The sequence below is a fragment of the Stegodyphus dumicola genome, chromosome 7 (genome assembly GCF_044657685.1).
Source record: "Stegodyphus dumicola isolate Sdum_Otavi_A_Nest chromosome 7, ASM4465768v1".
Classification (NCBI taxonomy): domain Eukaryota; kingdom Metazoa; phylum Arthropoda; class Arachnida; order Araneae; family Eresidae; genus Stegodyphus; species Stegodyphus dumicola.
In genome coordinates, this window is record NC_140774.1 from 150987183 (window position 1) to 151011095 (window position 23913).

Consider the following 23913-nt stretch of genomic DNA (forward strand, 5'->3'; position numbering starts at 1 on the left):
CGAAACGACGACATTAATCGACGTCATTAACGAAAATTATAATTAATGTCATTAACGAAATTAACGACTAAATTAGAATTAATGTCATTAACGAAAGAACCATTTTTGAGACTGATAAAGATTTCAGGAAATCTATTTTACTAACTGGAGAAGCTTTGTAGAATTGCCTAGATATGATTATCTATTGAAGACCTGTTTATTTTTCCTTTTCAAACTTCTTATCCGTGTTCTCTGAGGCCAGATTTTGACGCCGTTTTAGTTTGGCCAATATAAGTACAAATCATACCGATAAAATATGATAGTCTCCGAAAATTAATACCAGAATTGAGGACGAGAGTTATGGCAGTAAATGACCTAAACAAGTTGTATTAGGCTATTTAGGCTATAGCAAAGCAGGCAAGAGCTATTTGCCTAAGAGGAAGGACGGCTTCTTGGAGGAGCTTTTAAGTAAACCCAGCTAAAAATAACCCGTATGGATTAATAAAACATTTCATGAGGTCTACGGGATCCGTAGAAAAAATTAGCAGGTCTGTTCTGGTACCCATAGGCCAAATTTTAGTGAAAGTCCGTAGACACACATAGAAAAAATCAACAGGCTTGCAATGGTACCCATAGGCCAAATTTCCGTAAAACCCCGAGAACAAAAACCCCGTAGAAGTATACGAATATATGTACACTTGTAGAGTCATTAGGGTTTTCTGAAGCAGGAGACGTGAAAAATGTGTGACTCGAACCCTGGATCGCACGAATATGAGTCGAGTATGCTTCCAATTACACCAGGAATGCATGCGGAAAGGAGTGAGAAAATATCTTACGTACATCCCCTTTTAAAGGGTAACGGTAGATTAGAGGGCCCAATTGCCAAATCCTGGTAGAGACGAATTATCGTCCACCACCTTTTAGTGCGGGTGCCACTTGTACAGTCATTAGGGGTTTTTTGAAGAAGTGGAGGAGAAAAATGTGCAGTGCCCTTGTAACCCTGGATGTCTCGAATAGGCATCGAGTATACTCTCAATTACACCGAGAAGGCATGCGGAAAGGAAGGAGAAAATACCTTCTAAGCTAAATCTCCTCTAAAAACCACACACAAAACCAATAGAAATGTGTCCATGGCCAAATAACATTAATAACCAATAGACGAAAGCAATAGAATCGTACGAGTAAAATAAAGCAAATCTGCATGAAACTATTTTATGCAAAAACATAATTATAACATTCCAGAAACTAAATACTCAGAAGGCCCATAACCGGTACAGAATAGAAATTGGCTCGTATTCACGTTACATACGTGAAAAGCACCAAAAATCATATTTAGCCAGTCCATTCACCAAGATGTTAACCCATGTCAAACTACCAGTGATCAGCGCTTTAAGTAGTCGGCCACTAACGGGGACTGAACCTGTAAGAGTTTTCAAGCGTTATCGTACTTCATAAAAGAATAAAAATGGGGTAAGGACAAAGTTACTGCGGTTGTTTCTAGTAACGGAATGCCTTTTATGACTGAAACAGGAAAAAGCTTTGAAATCTTCTGAGGTTTTTGGCCCTCCTTACAGCATGTCTTCGTAGTGTAAATGGAAAACACATCAGGTTAGCAATCAAAAATCCAGAGCTGAAGTCTCGGAGAGTACATTACACACTATTCAAGTCTCAAGTTCCCTGCTAGAAAACAAAAATGAGTCATGACAGCCTCAGACTTTAATGAGTATGAATGAAATCGATTTCCAGCAAGTGAGTTCTGGAAGGGGAATAATGGATGTTTTCATCTTCTTTTAAAAGAAAATTGCTTTTGTGTCATATATCTGTCCGATATTTCAACACAAATGCAGTTTATTTAACATTTAAATTCTTTTATACGACTTGGAAATGTACGGAGAAAGGAGCTTAGATTTTATTTGCATTTAGTTTTATATTTCACTGTGTCAAATACATAATGCGCAGTTATTTCAGTTCCGTTAATAAGTAATACATTTTGATTTTTCACGTGGCGATTTTTCATAAATGCCTTTCGTTCTATTATATTTATTTCCTGTTTTCTGATTCACTTTCAAATGACAGATACATTGCGAAACAGCAAGAAACTTTAGGATATTAACTGCTGATGTGTACTTACGAAACAGCTTGTATACAAAAAAACGCAAACGTCTCCCAACTTTGAGGACGCAAAGATTACATAAAATATAATTTTTCTTGGAAATGGAAGCCCAATTATCCTCAGAAGAGTAAATATAAAGAAAACATCAAAAAGTTTTAATATTATTTGCACTGTATGTCGAACGAAAGGAAAATCATTGTCCTGTAATCAGTTTCTATGTAACATATATACGCTTTCCGTTAGAAAGTTTTCCACGAAGGCATCCCTTCCCTTAGGCAGATAGCTCTCCAAGATTTGCCATAATCAAATAAACCAAACCAAACCGTTATAAGCTTATTTATATCTGCTTCATCCATTTTATTCATAACTTCTTCGGTAAAATTATAATTCATATTATTACACATATTTATTTCATATTACTTTAAGCAACAATAATAATAAAGATAAAAAATCATTATTTTCTTTATATTGTTTCCATATTTCTCACATTATCCAAATTTTCAAAAAGAGAATTCAAAATCGGTACAAAACTTAAAAATTTGAATCAAAATTCATTCCCCCCTCCCCCCCGTGGCGGACTCTAGCCGTTTATAGACATTAACCATTACTTAGGCTGAAAGCGATGCTGTCTTTAACATGGAGGTACCTAAAGGATCAGTCACCGTTGTTTCCTATTAAGGGAAGGACATTTATGCCTCTTCCGCGATTCAAACCGGGCAGTTATTCAGTACTGCAGGTAGAGTCAGTAACCATTTACCCGTCCGGGCAGTAATCAAAACTCATCGAATTTTAATTTTAACTTAATGAATCTTTTATTCAATTGCGGGGAATCCAGAATATTCGTATTAAAATTTTTAATCCATTTGGACTTGGAAGTTTGTAGTGTATAGTGTCTGTGCATCATAGGAATACTTAAAATACTATCAAACCGAAAGCTCTCTCAGGGTTTAAAATCGTTCGCCTGTGTGGCATATCTGTGTCTGTACGTAAACATTTAGAACTGTAGTTAAATTTGAAACCATATAAAAATTTAAACTCTTAACTTTTCATTGTTATAAGTAATGACGTAGTGATTATGCATGCAATACTGTTCAGCTATACATAATAATTAATTATGGATATCCATGTGCATAAATAATTATGCATATTTATAAATATGCTTTTGTATTGCTTTATTTATATTAAAAATTATGTGCAGGTATAAGATTTGAAAGTAATGATACCGTTATATTAAGATTTCTCAACACTGTAATTTTTCTGCTTGCGAGGATGATTTCTCTGTTATTGTTGGTCAAAATTTAAAGAAACTTTGACCAATTGTGCAACTTATGAAAAACCAAAAATTGTGACCAGTTAGTTGTTAAAATTTTAGTACAAATGACAAATTACGCTTCTCGCATAAATAATTTAGTTTACGTTTAATTTTAAGTTCAAAAATTGAAAGCCTCAGAAATAAAAATATATCCTATGTTATGAAAATATAATTTGATTATTTTTGAAGTAGTTAAATTTAATTATATATTTTTCTTTTAATTTAAAAAAAAAGCTAAAAATAACAGTTTGTATATTATACTTCTAATTAAAAAAACAGCTAAAAATAACAGTTTGTTTATCCATAATGTGGTCCGTTGTGCATATTAAAATTTTATTTCGTTGATGCTAAATGTATTTTATTTTTATTTTGTTTAAAATATTTTAATATTTGGAACATAAAATAAAAATAGTAAATATAATATATGGATATCGAAATAAGTACACAATTTCGCAATTAGAACTAAGTTAGTTACAGAGGTACTAAGCTTTAAAGTGTGCTTGTTAAGTTTTTGGCATATTTTTAATATTTTAAATATACCTGACCCTTAAAGCTGATATTTAATGATTTATTCAAGCCATAGGAGCTGAAATTCTAATAAGAGTTATGGAGAGTTTTCTGCATGGAGTATATGAAGTCGGGTCTGCGGATCAAACATAGCCACAAGAAGTCTGGATTATAGATAAAAAACAAAGACCTCTATTTGCCAGCTATTATATCTAAAACATGACGTAAATACACTAACTTCCAAAAGTTAAGCTTGGAGATGAAAATGCTAATTTTCCGAAACCAATCAGAAATGAAGAGGATGCAATTAGCTGAAGAGGAAGTATGCAAATATGTTAGGTAACAGTCAATCGCGCTTTCATGTCAAGAAATATGCAAAAAAAGGCAGTCTTATAAGAAGCCAGCTTTGTGAAGGGTTACAGAAGTTGATTTAAGTGCTGATAGAAGATGTTTAGAACTTTTGTTCAATTTGTTTTCAAGACGTACGTGTTTCTATGACTTCCAGAAGACGAATGGAAGATTCTGAGCGCTGGCGTGCTGTGGAGTGCATTGAAGCAGGACAGTCGATCACAGATGTTGCTCTTTTCTTCGGCGTTCATCATTCTGTAATTTCACGTTTATGGAAACCATTCCAAACCACACATCCGAAGGCCCGCAGCCTGTCGCCCAAGGGTTAAAACCCCCGCAGAAGATCTATATATTGCTATTGTAGCCAAGCGGAATCGCAGAGCGACCTCCACACGTGTGACATCTATGGTTACAGCGTCGATTACATCGAAGATTACGTATGAGTGGAATGTACGCCCGGGTGCTTCGAATTTGTATTCCATGATTCGTCCAATCAAGTCCCAAAACATCACCGAACATCACGCATTCTGAGGCGGAAGCATTATGGTGTGAGCATGGATTTCATTAGGATACAACACCGACCTGCACATCTTTAAACGGGATTCTTTGACGGCTGTCCGGTATCGAGATGAGGTCCTAGAACTCATTGGAAGATTGTACGCTGCAGCAGTTGACCCTACTTTTGTTTAATGGACGATAACGCACGTCCCCATAGAGCTGACATCGTTAAGGACTACCAGGAGAGTGAAGGGATTGCGAATATGGCGTGGCCAGCATATTTGCCCGACCTTAATCCCATTGAAAATCTTTCGGATGCTCTCGGCCGTGCTGTATCTTCACGTTTCCCACCTCCAGCCGCTCTTATTGGGCTGAAAACTGCTCTACAAGAAGAATGGCGATTGCTTAATTCTGCGGTGGTTGACCACCTAATTGAAAGCATGGTCACAAGGTGTAAACTTTGTTTACAGATGAGGGAGGATCACATACCCTATTAATATCCTTTTTTTATCATTTTATGCTGTTTATTTTCACTTTATACATAATTTTGTTTAAGTCTCCAGTATGACATTATATGATAACTTACAAAAATTTAATATTGTTTTCATTTCTGTATATAATTATTGATTTTGTTTTATGCCTAAATATAATTTTGTGTCAATCAAAGCAGTATTTGTTGTCTTTTTTGCATTTTACATCTTCGTGCTTAACTTTTGGAAGTGAGTGTATTGTTCTGTAAATTTTATTTAATGTTAAGGACGAAAACAAGCTCTTGAAAATAAAAGTATTATTGAGTGTTTAAAATATATCATTAATAACACAGCATTTTATATTTGACTTCGATTACGGAATTTCAAATATTACAGTAAACTTGCTTCCATTGCAATTTTTTAACATTATGGCGCCAGATGGAAACTACAGTGCATATAGCACCATTTCAACAGCAACGAAAAAAAAGATAGTTCAAGTCATACTCATATAAATAAGCAACAAAAGCTAAGTTTACTTATTTCTTTTCTCAAAAATGTTGTTCCTAAAACTGCTAACAAGACTTTTAAAACCTGTAATAATATGTCATGTAACATGCTCATATCAGTGTCTAACATCTTCGAAACTTTCTAATATATTTTGTAAATGCAGTTTCAAAGTGTCTGATATTTGTTAAAAACTGATCGATATTAAGGATGTTAAAATTTTGATAACTTATTACACCTCTTCTACAGCACTGTCTCCCCATTAAAACGAGCAACATCTTCTATCCTCACCATCTGGACTTCATCAAATTTTCCCCTCATGCTGGGAGTTCATCATAAGGAGTTACTGACATTGCTGAAAAATGAAATTTTTCGAAAGATGTGGCTTGAAGAAATAGGGGGAGGGATAGAGGAAATAAAAACGACTACATCAAAAAATCCAAAGTTCCAAAATTGATGGCTTTCAAGATTGTCGCTTTGAAACGAAGATGCGGTGAGAAAAAAGAAAAGGGGGAAAAAAAAGGAAAAAAAAAATATCTGACCGCATAGCCCCAGGATGATCAATTATATAGGCTGTCATTTATGAGGGAAAAGGGGGGAAAAGTTCTCTGAAACGCACGAATGAGTCATGAGTTAGTGTCAGGGGACAGTCGGGCTTGCCTCGGACCTGTTGGGAATTTATGGGTTGATATTTACTCGCAAAACAGGAATTAGTTTCTGACTATAAATTATGTACAGGAAGAGCTATAGTGGAGAAATTGTGTTTAATAGTCTGCCTAGAATTAAAGTCAGAAAATAAAATTAAGATAATGTGAAAATAGAGGAAGTAGAATGTTGTTAATTTATATTTTTCATATTTCAATTACTTAATTAGCAGTAAAAATTTCCACTTCCAATAATGGATCTAACGTAAAGGATCCATTTAATGTAAGGGATGAGAGACAATAAGATGACCTTAGTAAATTAAAAAACGCATACTTCCAATTTTTTAACTTTCATTAGATTTCATTTCATTTAATACACGAATGAGTTCCCTACGTATTCATAAATCTTAGAAATTTTTAGGTCACAGCGTATTCTTCAGTTTGAAGGTCATCACATTACTGGTCTTTGCTATTCTAGATACGAGTTTCCATCTTTAGCGTTGCATTACTTCTTCCCGATAGTTTAAATGCACGCCGATGTAGTCCGAGCCAACTTCGCGAATGAATTGCTCTCTGTAGGCTTTAGCTATTAGATATTTAAACTTAGCTTTACATTTGAATTTCTACCTACAGTTATCGTCATAAATGCTGATGGCTTTGCAAACACCAGGGGTGCCTTTTGTTGAACACAATGCATTTAAAATAAAAAAGGTCTTTTATACCCTTCTCAATTTTCTATACTCTTATTTTAGACAAAGGAATAAGTCACTTTATTTTTAACATAAGATTAGTCACATTTTCACAGTGGTAAAAGACGTTAAACTTATAACTTGTCTGAAGGTATTTAGTACCTCAAGTATTTATAATATTTATGTATAATTTAAGCTAATCATCGTGTAACAAATACTTAACAAGCAAGAAGCTATGAGCAATAATGAGCATAAATTAGTGTAGTTCCAAACTTAAATGCTGTGTAAATATTTTTGCGTCATTAAAATATTTTCCAGTACAAATCAGTAAAAAAAAGTAGCAATAATTCACACCAAGCAATTACTCTAGGTTCCTCAGAGGTGAACCAACGGAAGGAAATATGCAGTCGCCTTGGAAATATTGCCACAGCCTTTTAGGATGACGGAAATAGCGCGCCAGCCGGAACTAGCAATTTCCTACTATGTTCCTCTGCACAATAACGATTTCCCTCATCTTCTAGAAGTCGTTTTCGAACCATAAAATAAATTTTAACTCTCTCCTTAATATATAAAATCGAGAAAAAATACATAAAATGCTCCAGTTTTATGCGCTCCTAGTTACTTTGTCTTTCACAGGCGAGCAAATATGTTTAACGACCTAATTTATTGCCGGCTACAGAAATTCCCTTGTTTTTTATTTACAACCACGTTTGAAGTTTAGTGGGGAAGAAAAGATTTAAAGGTGTTTTAAATGATTCCGATATTTCATCGATGAATCTGAGAGGCTGTTATGTTAAGCAAATGAGAATTTGTTTTTATTTGCTGTTGTTTTAGTGTTAGGTTATATTTATAAATATAGTACGAAGCTAATCTGGTGTTTAACAAATATTGGACGCGATCTCTCTAGCTGCCTCTTCAATTTACCTAATCTTTTTAGAATTTGAAGTTTAAGGTATGTTTTAATTTTCTTAAGAGAGTCATTAGATGGCAAATTTAGTTTTTCCCAATGGAAATATCCCCGTCAATCAGTAGGTGTTTTTACATGCAAATTCATCAAACAAGGTGTTTAAAAAATAATCGATTGGACTGAATTATTTAGATTACTTTAGAGCAAGTGAGGGTTATCTATGTCATTGTGAATAACATTTTAAGAGAACCTAGCTCATACTGATGTCAAATCTGGGGAAAATTGAGGAGAATTCCTGACAGCCAAACCGTTCGCAAGGATTTCAGCACTTTATTGCTTGCCCACTTGTGAGCCAAAGGCAAATGATAAAAATTGTATGAGAGACTGAGCCCACAGAACAAGCACTTTTCATCATAGAATGCATGGTCGCACGTTAAGCGGTTAGTACTGGACAGCACTATTCATTGTGTGTGTTTCCTCTCAGAGGTCGTTTCGCTCAAAATTGCTTTTAAGCTCACGGGTAAAAGCAAAGGTTTAGGCGTGCACCATCGTAATCTTTCTGTATTTGATTTCCTTTATTGTTTTATATTTTTCATGAATTTCGTTAATATATACTTTTTGTTTGTGATATGGCTTTGATTGTCAATTGATGACTTTTGTGCTCGCTCAGTTCCAAGGTTTATTGCATTATGCCAGAATATTTGCATTCCGCATGAAATTCTAGGCTATTTCGTTAGATTTTGATTCATGTTTCTTCGTTAATGCCTTGATATGGAGAACATTTTTATTGTTTTTATAATTTAGCACGACATTTTTATAGCTAAAGATGGCGTACGGGGAAATGGAAAGCACCCTCCAGTGCTTAACAGGTTAACATAACATAATGCATTCTATTGTGAAAGTTTTTTTTTTTTTTTTATGTTTATTTTTTTGTTAACCTTAAAGCTTATTTCACAGACATTTTGTATGTAGTTTGCAAAAACTTCTTATGTAGGTTCAGCCAAGATTCCAAAGCGAAAAATAAAGATTATAAAAAATGTAAAAATATTTATACGGTCACACGTTCTGAAACAACTTTTAAGCTTTTGCACATATATTCCTTCTTATGCGGCAGTTGAATTTCAATCGAACTGAGACATAGTCCTTCGTTCAACTATACATTTTGTGTATCCTATTTTGTAACAGTAATTATAGCCATTAAACAATTCACGATAATTGCAAATCAAATAAAAAGTAACTACAATGAAGCAATTAGCATTTGTACGAAACATAATTTTAAAAATAACACCATAATGGGAAAGAGGAGACATGTATTTCCTCTGCTACAATTGCAATAATATTTCTTTTAACATAGTATAGTAAAACAAACACTTTTTCCCTTTTTAATGCTATGTTTTTACACCGTAACGGGAAACAGAGCAGATATAAGAAAAATTAAGCCGCAGTGGATGGAAATGATTAGGACAGAATGACTGGAATGCCTGGTAACGAGAGTCTCTGAAAAAGACCTATGAAAACTTATTTCGCAGTAAAAAGTTAGGGATACAAAATTATCTCTCAGTCAGGCTCGGATTAAGACTTGTAAACGCCAGAAGTACTTAAAATATTTTGGTGACCCCCACATAATCATTTACAATATAATATCTGATTTTTTTCACCTTCTTCTATCTAGATCTTGGTTTAGCTGCACCATACTAAAACTAAAACTCTGTGGCGTAACAGCTGTAATGGGCCAAGGCCTGCAATGCATGAAATCTAGTTTCTTGACCGTGGGCCCCGGGGGGCGTAAGTATATGCCCTGAATATGTGGTCAGCTTGTCGCAGGACCCCCAGTGTTTAGTCCCCAAGCGAACTTGGCACTCATTTTATCCACAGAAGCGATGGAAATCAAGGGATGAAAGGCTGAGTCGACCTTGCCCAGCCCGGGAATCGAACCCTGGACCTGTGGTGCTGCAGCCCGATGCTCTAGCCACTGTGCCACCGGGCATCAGCTGCACCATACATTCCATGATAAAACCAACAATGAGAACATTTTGTGGTGTGCTCTTTCCATAAGTTTCAAGAAACTTTTTGTTGTGCTCTCTATCCTTCTTGCCCTAAACAGGTGCTTATTCTGCTTAATATTTAATCCACGTCAGCTCTCAGTACTCTTATGATTTGTGATAAAGGAAACTCAAATACGAACACATATTGTAATGCACAAAACATACATCGTAATGTACACGTATTGTAAACTGAATACATGATGCAATGTACAAAATGTATATTGTAGTTTTAACATATTATAAATTGAACACGTATTGTAATGTACAAAACATATTTTAATTCTTCACATCAATATGCTTTATCCTTTTGACACTAGACTTTTATATATAGAATCACGTCGAATCCCACGCTTGCTGAATTGGTTTGCCTAGGGAACATAATGCAAATTTGGGCGTGTGAAGTTTTGTGGAACATAATGATAATATGGATGGGATATTATAAGGTTTATTTTAGCTAATAATTATTTTCATGTTAGCTCTTTTCTGTTCCTTCTGTTTTATGACATCAACGTTCATTAAAATGCAAATTAGGTGAATTTAAATGGAAATGAATTTGTGGTTTAAAAACAGTGCCCGAGCAACCCCTTAGTTAGCTCTTTAATCTGAGACAAGCAACCGCGTACCCAGCTGACTTGTAGGCATGGAGAATGAATTTTGTATCTCTTAAAGCACGAGGTTGTTGTTTGTAGAATAACTATTTTCTAGTCTATAGTCGTTTTCTATGGAATGTTGATGCTGGAAACGTGAAAAATGTGCAATGAACTCGCCGGGGTTCGAATTCTGGATCTTCCTAATGTGAGTCGAATGTCTTCCAGTTACACCACGAAGGCATACGGAAAGAAGGGAGAAAATACTCACCATTAAGACTACGAGGAGCAAAACAACTGCAATAACTTTCATCCAGCAGCTTTTAATCTCTACGACGGTATCAGCATAAGCGACCAACCAATTCAGAGGAACAGTAATAACGTTTTCACAAGATGGCTCCAAAACTAAGAACGGCACCGGCAGCGTCTTCTGTAGACTGGAAAATGGAGTTGTAACATTCGAGTGGAAAAGGAAACTAGGCTTGAACAACTCAGTATACCAAGCAGAGCTTCTAGCTATCAGTGACGCAATTAGATATGCGAATACATGTCAACAGGAGAAATTCTCTATACTCAGTGATTCCGCATCAAGTCTGGCGGCTTTCGCAAATCAAAACAGCCGGAGTCCTTTGGTATACCGAATTCAGAAACAGCTTTTGACAATGCCTATTTCGCAAAGACCCACTTTAAAATAGGTTCTCGCTCACACAGGGATTCAAGGCAATGAAGCCGCTGACCTACTGGCCAAGCAAGCAGCCAAATGCACGGATATATTAGAAAGACCAACTAAACTTCCTTGGTCTCATATTACGCAAACAACTTTGACAAGTCTGCTACAAAATGGCAAAGTAGATGAACAGAGGCAGAGGTAGGACGAAGGACATTTCGCTTACTGCCAAAAGTTAACATGGAAATAAAGATCCACTGACGTAGCCTAACACAGTTCTTGACAGGTCACGGACCATTTCCAGTATACCTGAGCAGATTCAGACTTAGGGATACTCCTTTCTGAAAATGCGGACCATTATTACTTCCATTGTGTACGTACAAGAACCTGGCACTTGAAGAAACCAGCGGACTGTGCCTGGGCAATGTGGTCGTCTAACACACTCAAAAACAGAGTAGCCCTTGATAAAATGGAGAAAATCTCATGACACTGCCTAAGCAGAAACAACCGTGAATAATATTATGTTTCAAATGTTCAGAACTTAAAGCAGATAACCAGAATAATGCTTAGTGCCTGCAGTTATCAAACTGTGAAAACTGTTATTAATATGTAATATTCAACCTTGTTACTTTGGAGTCTTCCCCGCCGTGATGGTATATAATTCCGTTTGGTTCACGTCCGTGGTCGGAAGCCATCATAGCGGTGCACTCACTCACTCACCTTATATGGGGCATCTACATTACAACTCAGTTTCTGAAGCCTAGAGAGTAGGGTTGGCTTATGCTGCTAAATTTTAATTGTAGTGCAGGAGGAACTTGTAATAAATCTGTAACTTTTAACTCTTGCTTATTCTACTGAAGTTTAGTTAAGTACCTTTTTATGTGTGAAAATAGAAATTCATGGGATGAAAGAAAGTTCAATAAGTGCAGTTCCGTGTAAGTTTAATTACAAAATATAATCAGGAAAATATTATCAGAGGCTTAAAACATTTTGTGAGTTGTTATTTACGTACCAGTTATTACTTATTTATGTGAAGCAAAATATTTTATTTGTAACCCGCTTACGTGTAATTGTTACGTTCTTTCGTGACGAAAAAAGCAGGCATTGTTATTATTTTAATTAATTTATTTATTCAGAAGTACTTGATAAAATATTACAGATTGATGAAATAGTTTTAAATAAATTATTAATTCCGTTGCCGTTATAGAAAGCATTTACATTACCCAAAGATAAAACCATGAACATTCTCAAGCAGTCAACTTGTTTGCCGGTATTTGAATCCAGGTGGAATTACCAGTTTTCAGCGATATTATCCTTTTAGTTATGTAAAGGAAATATGCGGTCCATACATATTTACGATTTTAGGTTTATTTTCTCAGCAGCAAATAATGTGCACTTTAATTAAGGGCAAATTTTGAAATGAATAAATATATATGCTTGTAGCAAATGAATTAAAATCAAATCATGCAACGAATTATATATCAGCATTTCAGAGTGCGAGAAGTACATGAATGAAAATGAAATATTAATAGATAAACTCTCATAAAATGTTTCAGCTAAATATTAGCTACGACATATTTTTATTCAGAATAGGTTTCCTCCAAGGAAATGAATAAAGCTTCTTTTGCTAATAACTGTTTTAATAAAAATGGTATTAATAAATGAAATAAAGGTTACGGAAATGTAAAGAACAGGAAATTTCGGTAGAAAATAGAAAACAATGAATAAAGAATATAAAGAGGAAAATGGATTAAGTGGTAAATCTAAGAATAAGAATGAAAAATTGATGAATACATGAATAAAATAAAACTTTCTTCGGAGTGAGTTATCTAAGCGATGGGGAAAATGAATTCGTAGATTGAGAGTTCATTTCAATGTTTTCTCCAGGTTTACGTAATTCTGCGTTGAACTGCTTATCGATAAGTAATACTGCTAATAACATGCCTCAATCCTATTTTGAATACACAATTAACTAAAAAATGTTTTTGATTAAACATGACCTAAGCACAGGTATCTCAACCCAGATACAATCTGAAAAAAAGTCTGATGTGTACACCACATGAATTCCTTGTGCGGAATTTTAAATTATACACATTTTTCTTGCATTTCATATAAGCTTATTGGATTGAATTAAATCTTCTTCGTCGACAGCGCATAAACCACAATAGAAAAAATGCACTCTTTTTAAAATTCACTATATTTGTTTACCATAGCGACACTCTGCCGCTAAGTTCCATTAACAGCGTTACATTTCACTCATTTTATAACTCAGAATGCACAAAATTTATATCATCAGAAGAATTATCTACTCGTTGCCACATGTTCTATTCAAATATTATAATAAACCTAAAACGATCTATAAAAGAAATTAAGCAAACACAGCAAAAAAGAAACAGTTTTTCACAGATGATTCAGTATTTCTCATTCAATTAATTCAGTTCTCACTTCCCGGCAAGGCAAAAATGCATAAAAACTCAAAATGTCTGTTCTGAAAATTATGAAGTAAATCTTAAATACTTATTTCCGTGAATAATTCCAGAACGGATTAAGCAGGATTTAATTCGGAATAATAAAAGAAGGCGTTCTCTTTGTTGTTGCGAAGCTTAGTTTCTCTAGATTGGCAACAAATCTACTATTTTGCCAAGTTTCAAATGTAAACAAACATGGCCGCCTTGGCAATAAAATTTGGCTTAGCCGCAATTAAACAACATTTAAATTGTTGTTAATTCTACAAATATTGCATGCAGATTTAATAAAGGCATAAACCCTTAACCTGAAGATAAGAATAACACAGTTAAATCATTTTTAAAGCAAAAAATGCTCAATTTACAAACATATAAGATAAAGAAATCGAGCCCTTTATTTTGTCCTTACGTACAAATGTCACGCAAAAATATCGTTGAATTGCATTCGATATCGATGAAAATGGATATTTTCGTTGAAATACGATGCCTGAAAACTTTCGAGATTACAATACTTCCCTTTTATTTCGTACAAGGAAGTAAAAAGGGCCAAGTTTACAACTTACCTTGTGTGGAAGGTACAAAGCTCTCCTCGAATTCAATCCTTGATTTAAGCAGGTATCTTGCAATTGCTTTTTACGTATTGCTTAAAGTAGCATGTTAAGGTAATTAGCATTAACAAACTTCAATTGTGCAGATAGCTCCTATTGTGCTTTGTCTTAATTATTTCGTTCTGGATTCGAAACCTGGAACATGAATGTGCTGAAAAACACTGTTTATAGATTCTCCTTTGTGAAATCTAAATATGAGCTAGTTTCCTTAGAAAATCATCCTCGAATAAACCTAATTAATTGAGAGGCCGCTTTGTATGCTGTGCGACAACTGGGATGGGATGGGATGGTGAAATCGATGGTTCATTCGCCTGAAAAGGTGATAATGCAGCAGCCGCTTGTCAAAACTGTTTATGTAACATGTGATTTAAAGCCAAAAATCAGATGAGCAGATTTTATTATCAAAATTTGTTGATTTTGACAGCGATTTTCATAAATCTCTCTTTTCTTTAATGAGCCCCTTTTCCCAAAAAACAAATCTGTTAGGCTTGCAAAAATATTTTTCCAAGCATAAATTTGAATAAATTTTGTAATACATTTACAATCTGATAATATATATATATATATATATATATGTATATAGAATCAAATTAGCCAAACATATCCAACTGTTAATTGTTAATATCCAACTGTAAGGTATCTAAGACTTGAATCCGTTCTTTTAGTTAATATGGCACGCAAATCACAATTTCTCATTCTTCGATTCGCGTTGCAATGCTATACCGGCAGAATATTCAAATTTAGCAAATAATTTACCTCTCTCAATAACCCGTCTGCGACCACTGCCATCGAGGGCTGACGTCTCGATCACGTGATGCTTGGCGTCCGCCCAGTATAGCTTTTGAGCTGGATAATCAATGGTGAGTCCATTTGGCCAAAATAGAGACGTGTCCACTATGGCTCTCCTCTCGCTGCCGTCCAACATGGCCTTTTCGATTCTAGGATGACTGCCCCAATCAGTCCAGTATAAAGTCCTGTAAAATTCAGAATAGAATATTCTTTATTCTATATTGCAACTTCACATGAATATATTCTATATTCATGTGAAACTTGAATCCGTTCTTTTAGTTAATATGGCACGCAAATCACAATTTCTCATTCTTCGATTCGCGTTGCAATGCTATATTTACAATTTTACATGAATATATTCTATATTCATGTGAAATTGTAAGCATATTTTAGTTGGAGCAGGTGCAGGATTCAAATGGGTAATTATTTCACGTCTTTCTTTGGGAAAAATAAAGAATCCTGCTTTTTATTTATGATCGGGGCATTATTTATGAAGCAGGAAGCCCTGAGGAAAATCTGTTATACCACCAAGTGCCACCAACTCTAATAAATATTCAGTGCATTAAATATCACTGATGCAGTTATGCAAAGTACTTCTTGAAATAATATAATAATTGTTTTTTTTACTTATTAGTTATTTAAACAATAGTTATTAAAAGTTATTTAAATAAAATACATTTTATTACCGAATATTTGGTTTATATGATTTCAGTTTAGCTTGTGGCATGTAAATTAAAACCGGGATTTTCTGTTCTCATTGGGAGTGGAGGGGAGGGGCTTTAACGGAAGAAAATACTTTAAATAATTTCTACTGATTTTATTACAAATCTTTATTTACACATAAGATTGAGATTAAAAATGCAATTAAATTGTTCATCAGTTCAAGTGTATGACCACACCTACGATTCCTATCACTGTCTGAGTGGTTAAGAGCACTGAATACTAGCAGTTCGACCCGGGTTCGCACTCAAGGGAACGGGCTGATGACATGGTCATACAGTAGTAGAGACTCAAGCAAGTTAGTACTAATTTCGAAATCGATGCTTTGCTAAAAGATATCATTAGCGTGATAGCTAATGCAAGAGTATTTAGTGTCTGATTTTTGAAGAAAGCCATAAATAATTATAATAAGTACATATATATAAGTATACATATATATGTATGAGTATACATATATATACATATATATAGTTTTGTTCTTGTTTCTAATTTTATGGTAAGCTTAGACTTGAAAACATTGTTTAAAATTTCATGATAGAGGTAGTAAGGATTATGTTAATTTCATTAGCAGTTAAATTTTAAGTTAAAGTTCCTTTTCTGTCAAATTCTTAACTTACTACTTCCGGCTAGAACGTAGTTTTGGAATCACTCTCAGTACTTAATGAGGAGGAGCGGTATTTAAACCGCGAAGTCTACTTGCTGAGTTAGAGAGAATCAGAGTTTCTGATTTGCGCGCATCTACCTTTTGGCTACTCTCTCTCTCTCAAAGCTGCTATTACGCTCGGCCGTACTCAGGCCCTCAATAAGCTTCGTAGTCAAATAATGTTAAGGGGCCAACTCGATTATAATCTTGATAGCTTCGGCTATATCTCTTTAGTTAATCTTAGTTTTAGTTTATTTCTTAGTCTCTTAAGTTCAAGCCCAAGTGTCCGCTTTTATTGTATACTCCCAGACGGAGTTTTGTTAAATCTTATTGGAATAATAAAGGGTTATTTGAACCTTCTATCTTGTTGTTTCCTGTCACACGAACTCAAGCGATTATTCGCTTATAAGTTCTTCAGATTCTTCACTTCCAACAGTAACTTAGAATTACACAGTGAGGAATCCTGCAAGATAAATATTTTATATTTTTCAGAATGCTAAAACGTTTCGTGCGCTGGAGATAAAAATGTTTTATTTCCAACAGTGTTGCGACAGTTCCAACAGTTTCAAACCATTGAGTTTGTTAATCTAATATTCATTAAACGTTTTACAAAATAGAAAATAAAATGTTATGAAAGAAATTCGAAATTGAAAACTCGAAACTCCAGGTGCAATTATTCGGATGGAGGATTACGCTAGTCAAAATCTGAAAGCTCTAGATACCGTCATTTTTCCACATTGTGAGGAACATACATAGAAACATGCAGATTCTTCATTATTTAATTTCTTTGAAAATAACTAATAATACTTCGTGATAATAATTTGAAAACTGATACGCCGTTTATAGCGAACCAACGCAAAATCCCATTTTGAGGCCTATAGCCACTTTTGGGCTAATGGTTGTTTACGACATATGTATTCAGAGACAGAATTTAACAAGAATCAATTATGCATTAGTCTTGTTCGTCCATCATCATCCACCTTCCATCTTGTCGTTTCTTGTTACACGAACTTAAGCGCTTATTCACTATCTAGCTCTTAAGATTCGTCACTTTCTACAGTAACTGAGAAATACACTAGTTAGAAACTTACAAGGTAAATAAAAATCTCTTGAATATGGAGAATGTAGAGGCGACGCCAAAGCGTCGTTAACATATGTTTAGCGTCATTTATATAAAAAAATATGTTAAAAATATATACCATTTTTAAAGTTACTAACATCTGTATAACGCTTTTTTTTTATTTCGCAAGTTATGTTAATGTCGGATACGATACTTTACGTTGTGTTGGATACGTTACTTTACGTTACCGAAGCGTTAACCATGGTCCCGACCTAGACTTTGAACACTGTAAATTATATTTGTTTTGTGTTAATTTCAAATCCGGTTATTAAATTTTACTATCAACTGCTATTTTTAGGTAACGTGCAAGGATTTTAAGTTTTACTAACATTTATTTTATTTTAAAACTTTACTGTCCTCTTTTATTTTCCACTTCCGACCAGAATAAATGCAGTTATTTGGTTATGCAAATTGAACTTACAAACTGTTAAGTATTTAGATATCGCTTTTAGCCAAAAGAAGGAGCTAAAGACAGAGACTTCTCGCTAGCTTACCTCGCGTGCGCTTTTCAGTCAGTTATTGTCTGCCAGAACTTAGTTCTCTTTGACACTTGCAGACGTATTGTAGTTCCCGCATTCTACTTATTACATACGCAAAGTTTAAAAGGCCAATCTTCGCGATACTAGTCTTTTTAAAGTATTTGAGTTTATTTCTTATTTAAGTTAGTTAGTTTGTAGTTCTTATTTTTACATTTCAGACCTTAACTACTGGTCTTTGAATACCGAAATAAGGGAACAGCTGTAAACTGTGAAGAATAAAGTGTTAAACCCTTCCCATTTGTGTCTTATCTTCTAAAAAATAACTTGCACGAACATAGTTTCAAGTAAACTCCTTGTTCTACTCAAAGTTATGTCCAGTTATGTTCGCAAAGGCAATAAGAATAATTAGTAGTCCTGATAACCGTCTTTTAATTTTTAACAAAAAATATAGTTTTTCTCAAATGTTTCAAACTTTACAATCAATGCTAATATGTCCTCAAAATAAAGTCCTATTTAATTTCTTTCACAAAATTTTTTCGCCATCTTATACCTCGCTTTTTAACCGCCATTTTGGTAACTTTTTGGGTCAATAATCAAAAGAACTGCAGAAAGACGTAAAATCATAAGAAACAAGTTCGCCTCCCGTGGCCACGTATTGGTGCTTATGCGAATATATTGCATATTATTTATATATTCCACTAGTGATGTTAAAACGGCGCAAAGTATTAAATACACTGCGATACAAAAAATGGTTTTGTGTGGGCTTAACACTTTTATTTTGTTCATTTCGAACAAAGCAAAAGTGTTTTGTATGCCACGTATTCATCAATTAAAAATTATTTGATGCTTTAGTTTTAAAATGTATAGCATAAGTTGATTCATATCAAACTGATGCTTTTTTCTATTAATTTTAGAAACAATAAAGCTAGTAACAATTTATTGTATCTCAAGCACCGATTGTCTATACGAGTTTAATAACCTTTACAACAAATTCTGAAAATATCCCCACTTCTTGGGCACAGCTTATCATACTATAATTCTATGTTTCCACCCGTTCATGAAAGCATGAATTAATGTTTCCTTTGTTTTGTAGTCAGTGGTCAATTTCATATACTACGATACCCATTCTAAGATATTGGGTAACATTCTTTAGGACAATAGAGGATTTAGAACACCAACGAAATGAATGAATGAATTACCAACGAAATGAATAGTCTTGAGAGAACAGTGCGCCAGCAAACGAACAAAAACTTGAATCGTCATATCTAACATCCTTTTTGGAAGCTAGGAAAGCATATTTAATACTTACTATGTAGGATAGATACATCTCACACATACTATGCAATTGAGATGAAATAAAGTCTTCCTGATGTTATTTTTTATAGTAAAATGCCTTATGACAATTTTTTGTAGGTTCTGTTAAGAGTTAAGCTAAAATTAAGCACTGCTCTATATTCTTTCTGATTTTCATCACATATATTCGAAATCAAAAGATTATACAAATTAGAGGTATTTGGAAAATGCTAGTTAGGTTAACTAAAGCCCATGCCTATTACTATATTACTTTAAGCACTTCAATATCGTGATGACCATCCTCTTAGTTATAATCGTAATAATTGTCAATATATGTTATGTTACGTAGAAGTGAGGGGGCCACCTAATATTTACCCTACCATACAAAAGACATTAGGAGATTTGAGTAAATTAGAAGACTCAACGAAATTCATAGCTGCCTTAACTATAGTTACAAAGCAGGTCGAAAGGAAGAAAATGACCTTGAAAAGCCTACAATGGAGCGAAAGCCCGCAATGTTGCTCGGTAGCAGTGCCAGTCCGTGTTTGGCGGAGGCTACAACATATTCCGTATGTCGTTCGAGGTTGGTAAGTGACTTTATTATGATTACTTGACGAGAATATCAAGTATTTTGTTTGAAAGAAATATTTTTAATTGCAATTCTCCGAAACAGAGCACCTAACTGATAATTTTGTTGGTGATCAATCATCTTTTGTTGAGCTGCATATTTTAGCTTTAGGTGCAATCCTCTAAAAGAGGAAAAATTAGGTTTTTGTTGATATTGACATTTGCGTGTGTGTTTAGTTAGTCATACTACGAAGCATAATTTAGTAGCAGATCTATAGTATGAAGAAAGACAACAGTTTTGTAGTACCACTGTAAATTTGGTTATATTGGAGCAATCAGTAATTATAATACGGTTATATACGGGATTTACTCTAAAAGTTAGAAAAACCACGTGCTTGTCTTTCCCTTTAATCTGCTATTACGATTATCTTTTTGTCTATTTGATGGAGATTTAAAAAAGCTAAATGATCTTTAAAAATAGAAAATAATTTCGTCTGGAATTATTTTCCATAAAATTCGCAGAATATTGACTGAGGTAACGCGTTTTTAAATAAAACGTTTATTTTACCCTTCTTCAGGATTCACGACGATAGCTCTTGGCTTCTCCAGATTCTTCCATATCAGAGCACGTCTCATCGATCCATCAAATCCGGCAACTTCTATTCTGGAAGTTCCGGAGTCTGTCCATAGTATTTTTTCCAAAGGCCAGTGAACAGCCAGTCCCGCTGGGCTAGTGAGACCGTATGTAACTACATCAGAGACGCCTGTACCATTGAAGTACGCGGAGCGGATTACATCCGTCGTAATATCCGACCAGAAAATGCGTCCAGTCTCGTAATGGAAATCCACCGCTATGGCATTCTGAAGGCCGCTGAGGAGTTTGGATGGGGGATCAGGGGCATTCAAAGACACGATGCGGATATCCGCACGGTTGGCGTATATCAGATATGGATCAGGTCCTGCAAATAAAAATACAGTTACTGATATTATTGGTTATAAATTGTAAGTACAACTTGTAATCGAATGAAGAAGAATATGATAGTGCATACTGAGTATACATTTTATGCAATTTGTCGGATCAAAATCCATAGTTACTTTGGATTGAGTATTTATTTAATTAATTATGAATAAAGCACGCCAGGGATATTTTTGTATTGCTGTAACTTGTCTGGTAGTAACATCAAAACAAATCCACGAATTCTCTCGTAGGGAGGAGAGTATGACAGCATGTCATTGCATGAGCCATGGGCGTCTTATAGATGAATAGTACGACTTTTCTATGTTGCGTGCCAATTTTGACACCGTGATGAACGTGTCCAGGCTCTCCTACACCACCAGAACTATTCAAGAGGAGTTTTGGCTTGCAGTGTATTACGTGCTTCAAGTAGCAAAGTTACTATACATTTACAAGCATATAAGGCTTAGCCGGGAATCACTCTTACCGAGTCGGTAATAATTCTTACCGAGCCCATTGATACGACAGGGGCCCCCAACGCTAACCACTGTACCAGCCAAGGTATTTGTCTAAAAGGAAGAATGCTTTCGCAAAGTAATTTCAACACAAACTTGCTATTATTTACTTTACATATGGGAAAGATCGCAAAAATGTCAATGCAGTCACCCCATTTGTATTCGATTCTTGGGATGACTTACCAGCATTTAGCTATTTAACACTTTACCTGTGATGAACAGCGTAAGATCAGCATTTTAAATAACTTTTTTTAAACTTTGGTGTATGCTTTTACTCTATATATTTCTGTTATTGGCTGGATTATTTTCAAAAACACTCGGAATAATTGTTTCCTCTTTCAGTGATTAAAAGTTGTAAATACATTATGTGCAATTTTTTAAAAATCTTTTAATTTTTGTAGTACTATTCACCATAATGTTTTCGTGTTTTAGCTGTAAATATAATATAAACAATTCTTTATTTCATCGATTAGAGCATGTCGAAAATGTTCGGGATAATTTTCTGTTCTTTCTGATGTAAACAACATTGCTGAATCCTGGTAGTTAGACCGAGTGCAAATCCCAGAGAACTGACCGGTTGTATGAACGTTTACTGGGATTTTTTACAATGTGTATAGTGGATACAAAACAAATTCCCTTAAATCCCTCCATACAATAGTCCTGTATTGTATGGCGATATCCTTCATCTTAAATAAATAGTTCTTACGTAAACCCAAACAATCCAATCCAAATAACCTAATCTGTTTCTGTGGTCGAAAATGCAGCTCCTGTGGGTAGAAAGGAAAAATTTCGTCATGGTTTATGATCTTCTTTGCTAGAATATAATGATAACTCTTATTGTGTGTGACATAGGTGTGACTACATGCAGCTAATTTAAGATTAAAGGCTTAATTTTCATAAATATAATTGCTTATTTTATCGTTCCTTGTGTGCAATCGTTGTCTTTGTACTGCCTTGCTATGTAACGAGCACACATTTCATTGCTTAATTACAAAACAACAAACGAAGAAAACGCTTTAATCATATTACTAATTAGTGCAGGAAAACATCATTGCTTGCTGCCTAATGACGTAACAAATGGAAAACATTTCAAAGAAATAAAGAACTAATTTCTATCAATTTACTTTTCATACTACTCAAGCAGAAGTTTTGGGATCATAAGTTACATCAGCTAACACCACGTCGCTCTTACATATGAATCACTCGAAGTCGTAATGGAATTATAAAAATAAACATAAAATACAATTTAGAAAAATTAAGAGAATTAATGCAATTTCAATGCATATCTAATGCGATTACTTCCACAGAGACTTTCGAAAACAAATCCCTTCCCGAGTTAATTACATCAAAAAGAAACACCGGAATTTTAAAAATAAACTTAAGACCAAAAGGCATTCCTTCAATCAAAATTATATATTTGGATTCATGAGGAGAACTAATTAATGAGATTTTAACTTCTTTCTTCATCAATAATTCATTGCTGCCACAGAGAAACCATAATTTAATTTATATTATCAAAGGAATCGATGGCATGCAATTAACGTCAAAAGTTTTAATTTAAGTGATGCTTTTCGAAAGGAAAAAATAATAATTTTTAAAAAGAAATTTTAAAGTTTTGTTTCAACATTTGGGTTTTAATCGCTCGGAGATTTGCTCAACGAGTGAATTGATTTTCTTTGGAGATTTGTCCTATCATTCGACTGGTAAGTCAATGTTCTCCTTCCTTGTGTTGCATTTTTTTCCTTAATTAGTTATGTCTTTGCTCCAAGGAAAATGATTTATAAATAATTAAACTTCTATAGCTTCTGATTTTTTATGAATCTGAAACAAGTAAGAAATTAAACAATCACATTTATTTTTTATACTTTCAAAATGATCAATAATTAATTTTTCCCGTCACATCTGTTTTCTTTTTGCTTTTTTCTTGGGATAATTTCATGAGTAACTGAAGTTATCATAAATGATTTTTGTGAGAAATCTGTAATGGAGCCTTTTCAGTTTAGGGTTCGATACATTATGCTACCAAAGCGTTTATTATGCTCTGTTACATTATATTATTACACGTGGAAAATTGTATTTAGCAAGTGTTGTATTTAGCAAGTGTTGTATATAAAATATCAAGCAAAAGTAACTGCGCATGAGAATCGTAGCGAAGCTAAGATATTTTTGTGTTAGCCTAGCTAGTAGTTGTTTCATTTGTTTTCTAAACTGACAATTTATAAATTCTGCGGAGGAAAAATTCGTAACTTCATCATCTAACGACAATCTAACAAATACTTAAGAACAGAGTTATATCTTTGATATTATATTATAAGGTATTTCACCCGCCTTCTTAGCATGCCTTCGTAGTGTAGTGGTCAGCAAGCGGGGCGCTTATTCCAGAAGTTCGTGGTTCGATTCGAGGCGAAGGCGTTGTTTATTTTTCACTTCTCTTGCTTCCAAAAATATCCTAATATCTCTACAATGTAACTCTTTACACAAAGCACAAC

The 23913-nt window shown here is 34.3% G+C and overlaps 1 protein-coding gene across 1 annotated transcript in view; it reads right to left on the reverse strand.

Annotated features, from left to right (window-relative positions):
* The window catches only part of Lrp4 (LDL receptor related protein 4), a 1066574-nt gene that overhangs the window by 234945 nt on the left and 807716 nt on the right, over positions 1–23913 (reverse strand). Inside the window, exons 12-13 of the mRNA XM_085821440.1 lie at positions 20523–20913; positions 15100–15317 (exon numbers count right to left, since the gene is read on the reverse strand). Of these exons, the coding sequence (XP_085677566.1) occupies positions 15100–15317; positions 20523–20913 (609 nt within the window). The remainder of the gene's footprint in view (positions 1–15099; positions 15318–20522; positions 20914–23913) is intronic.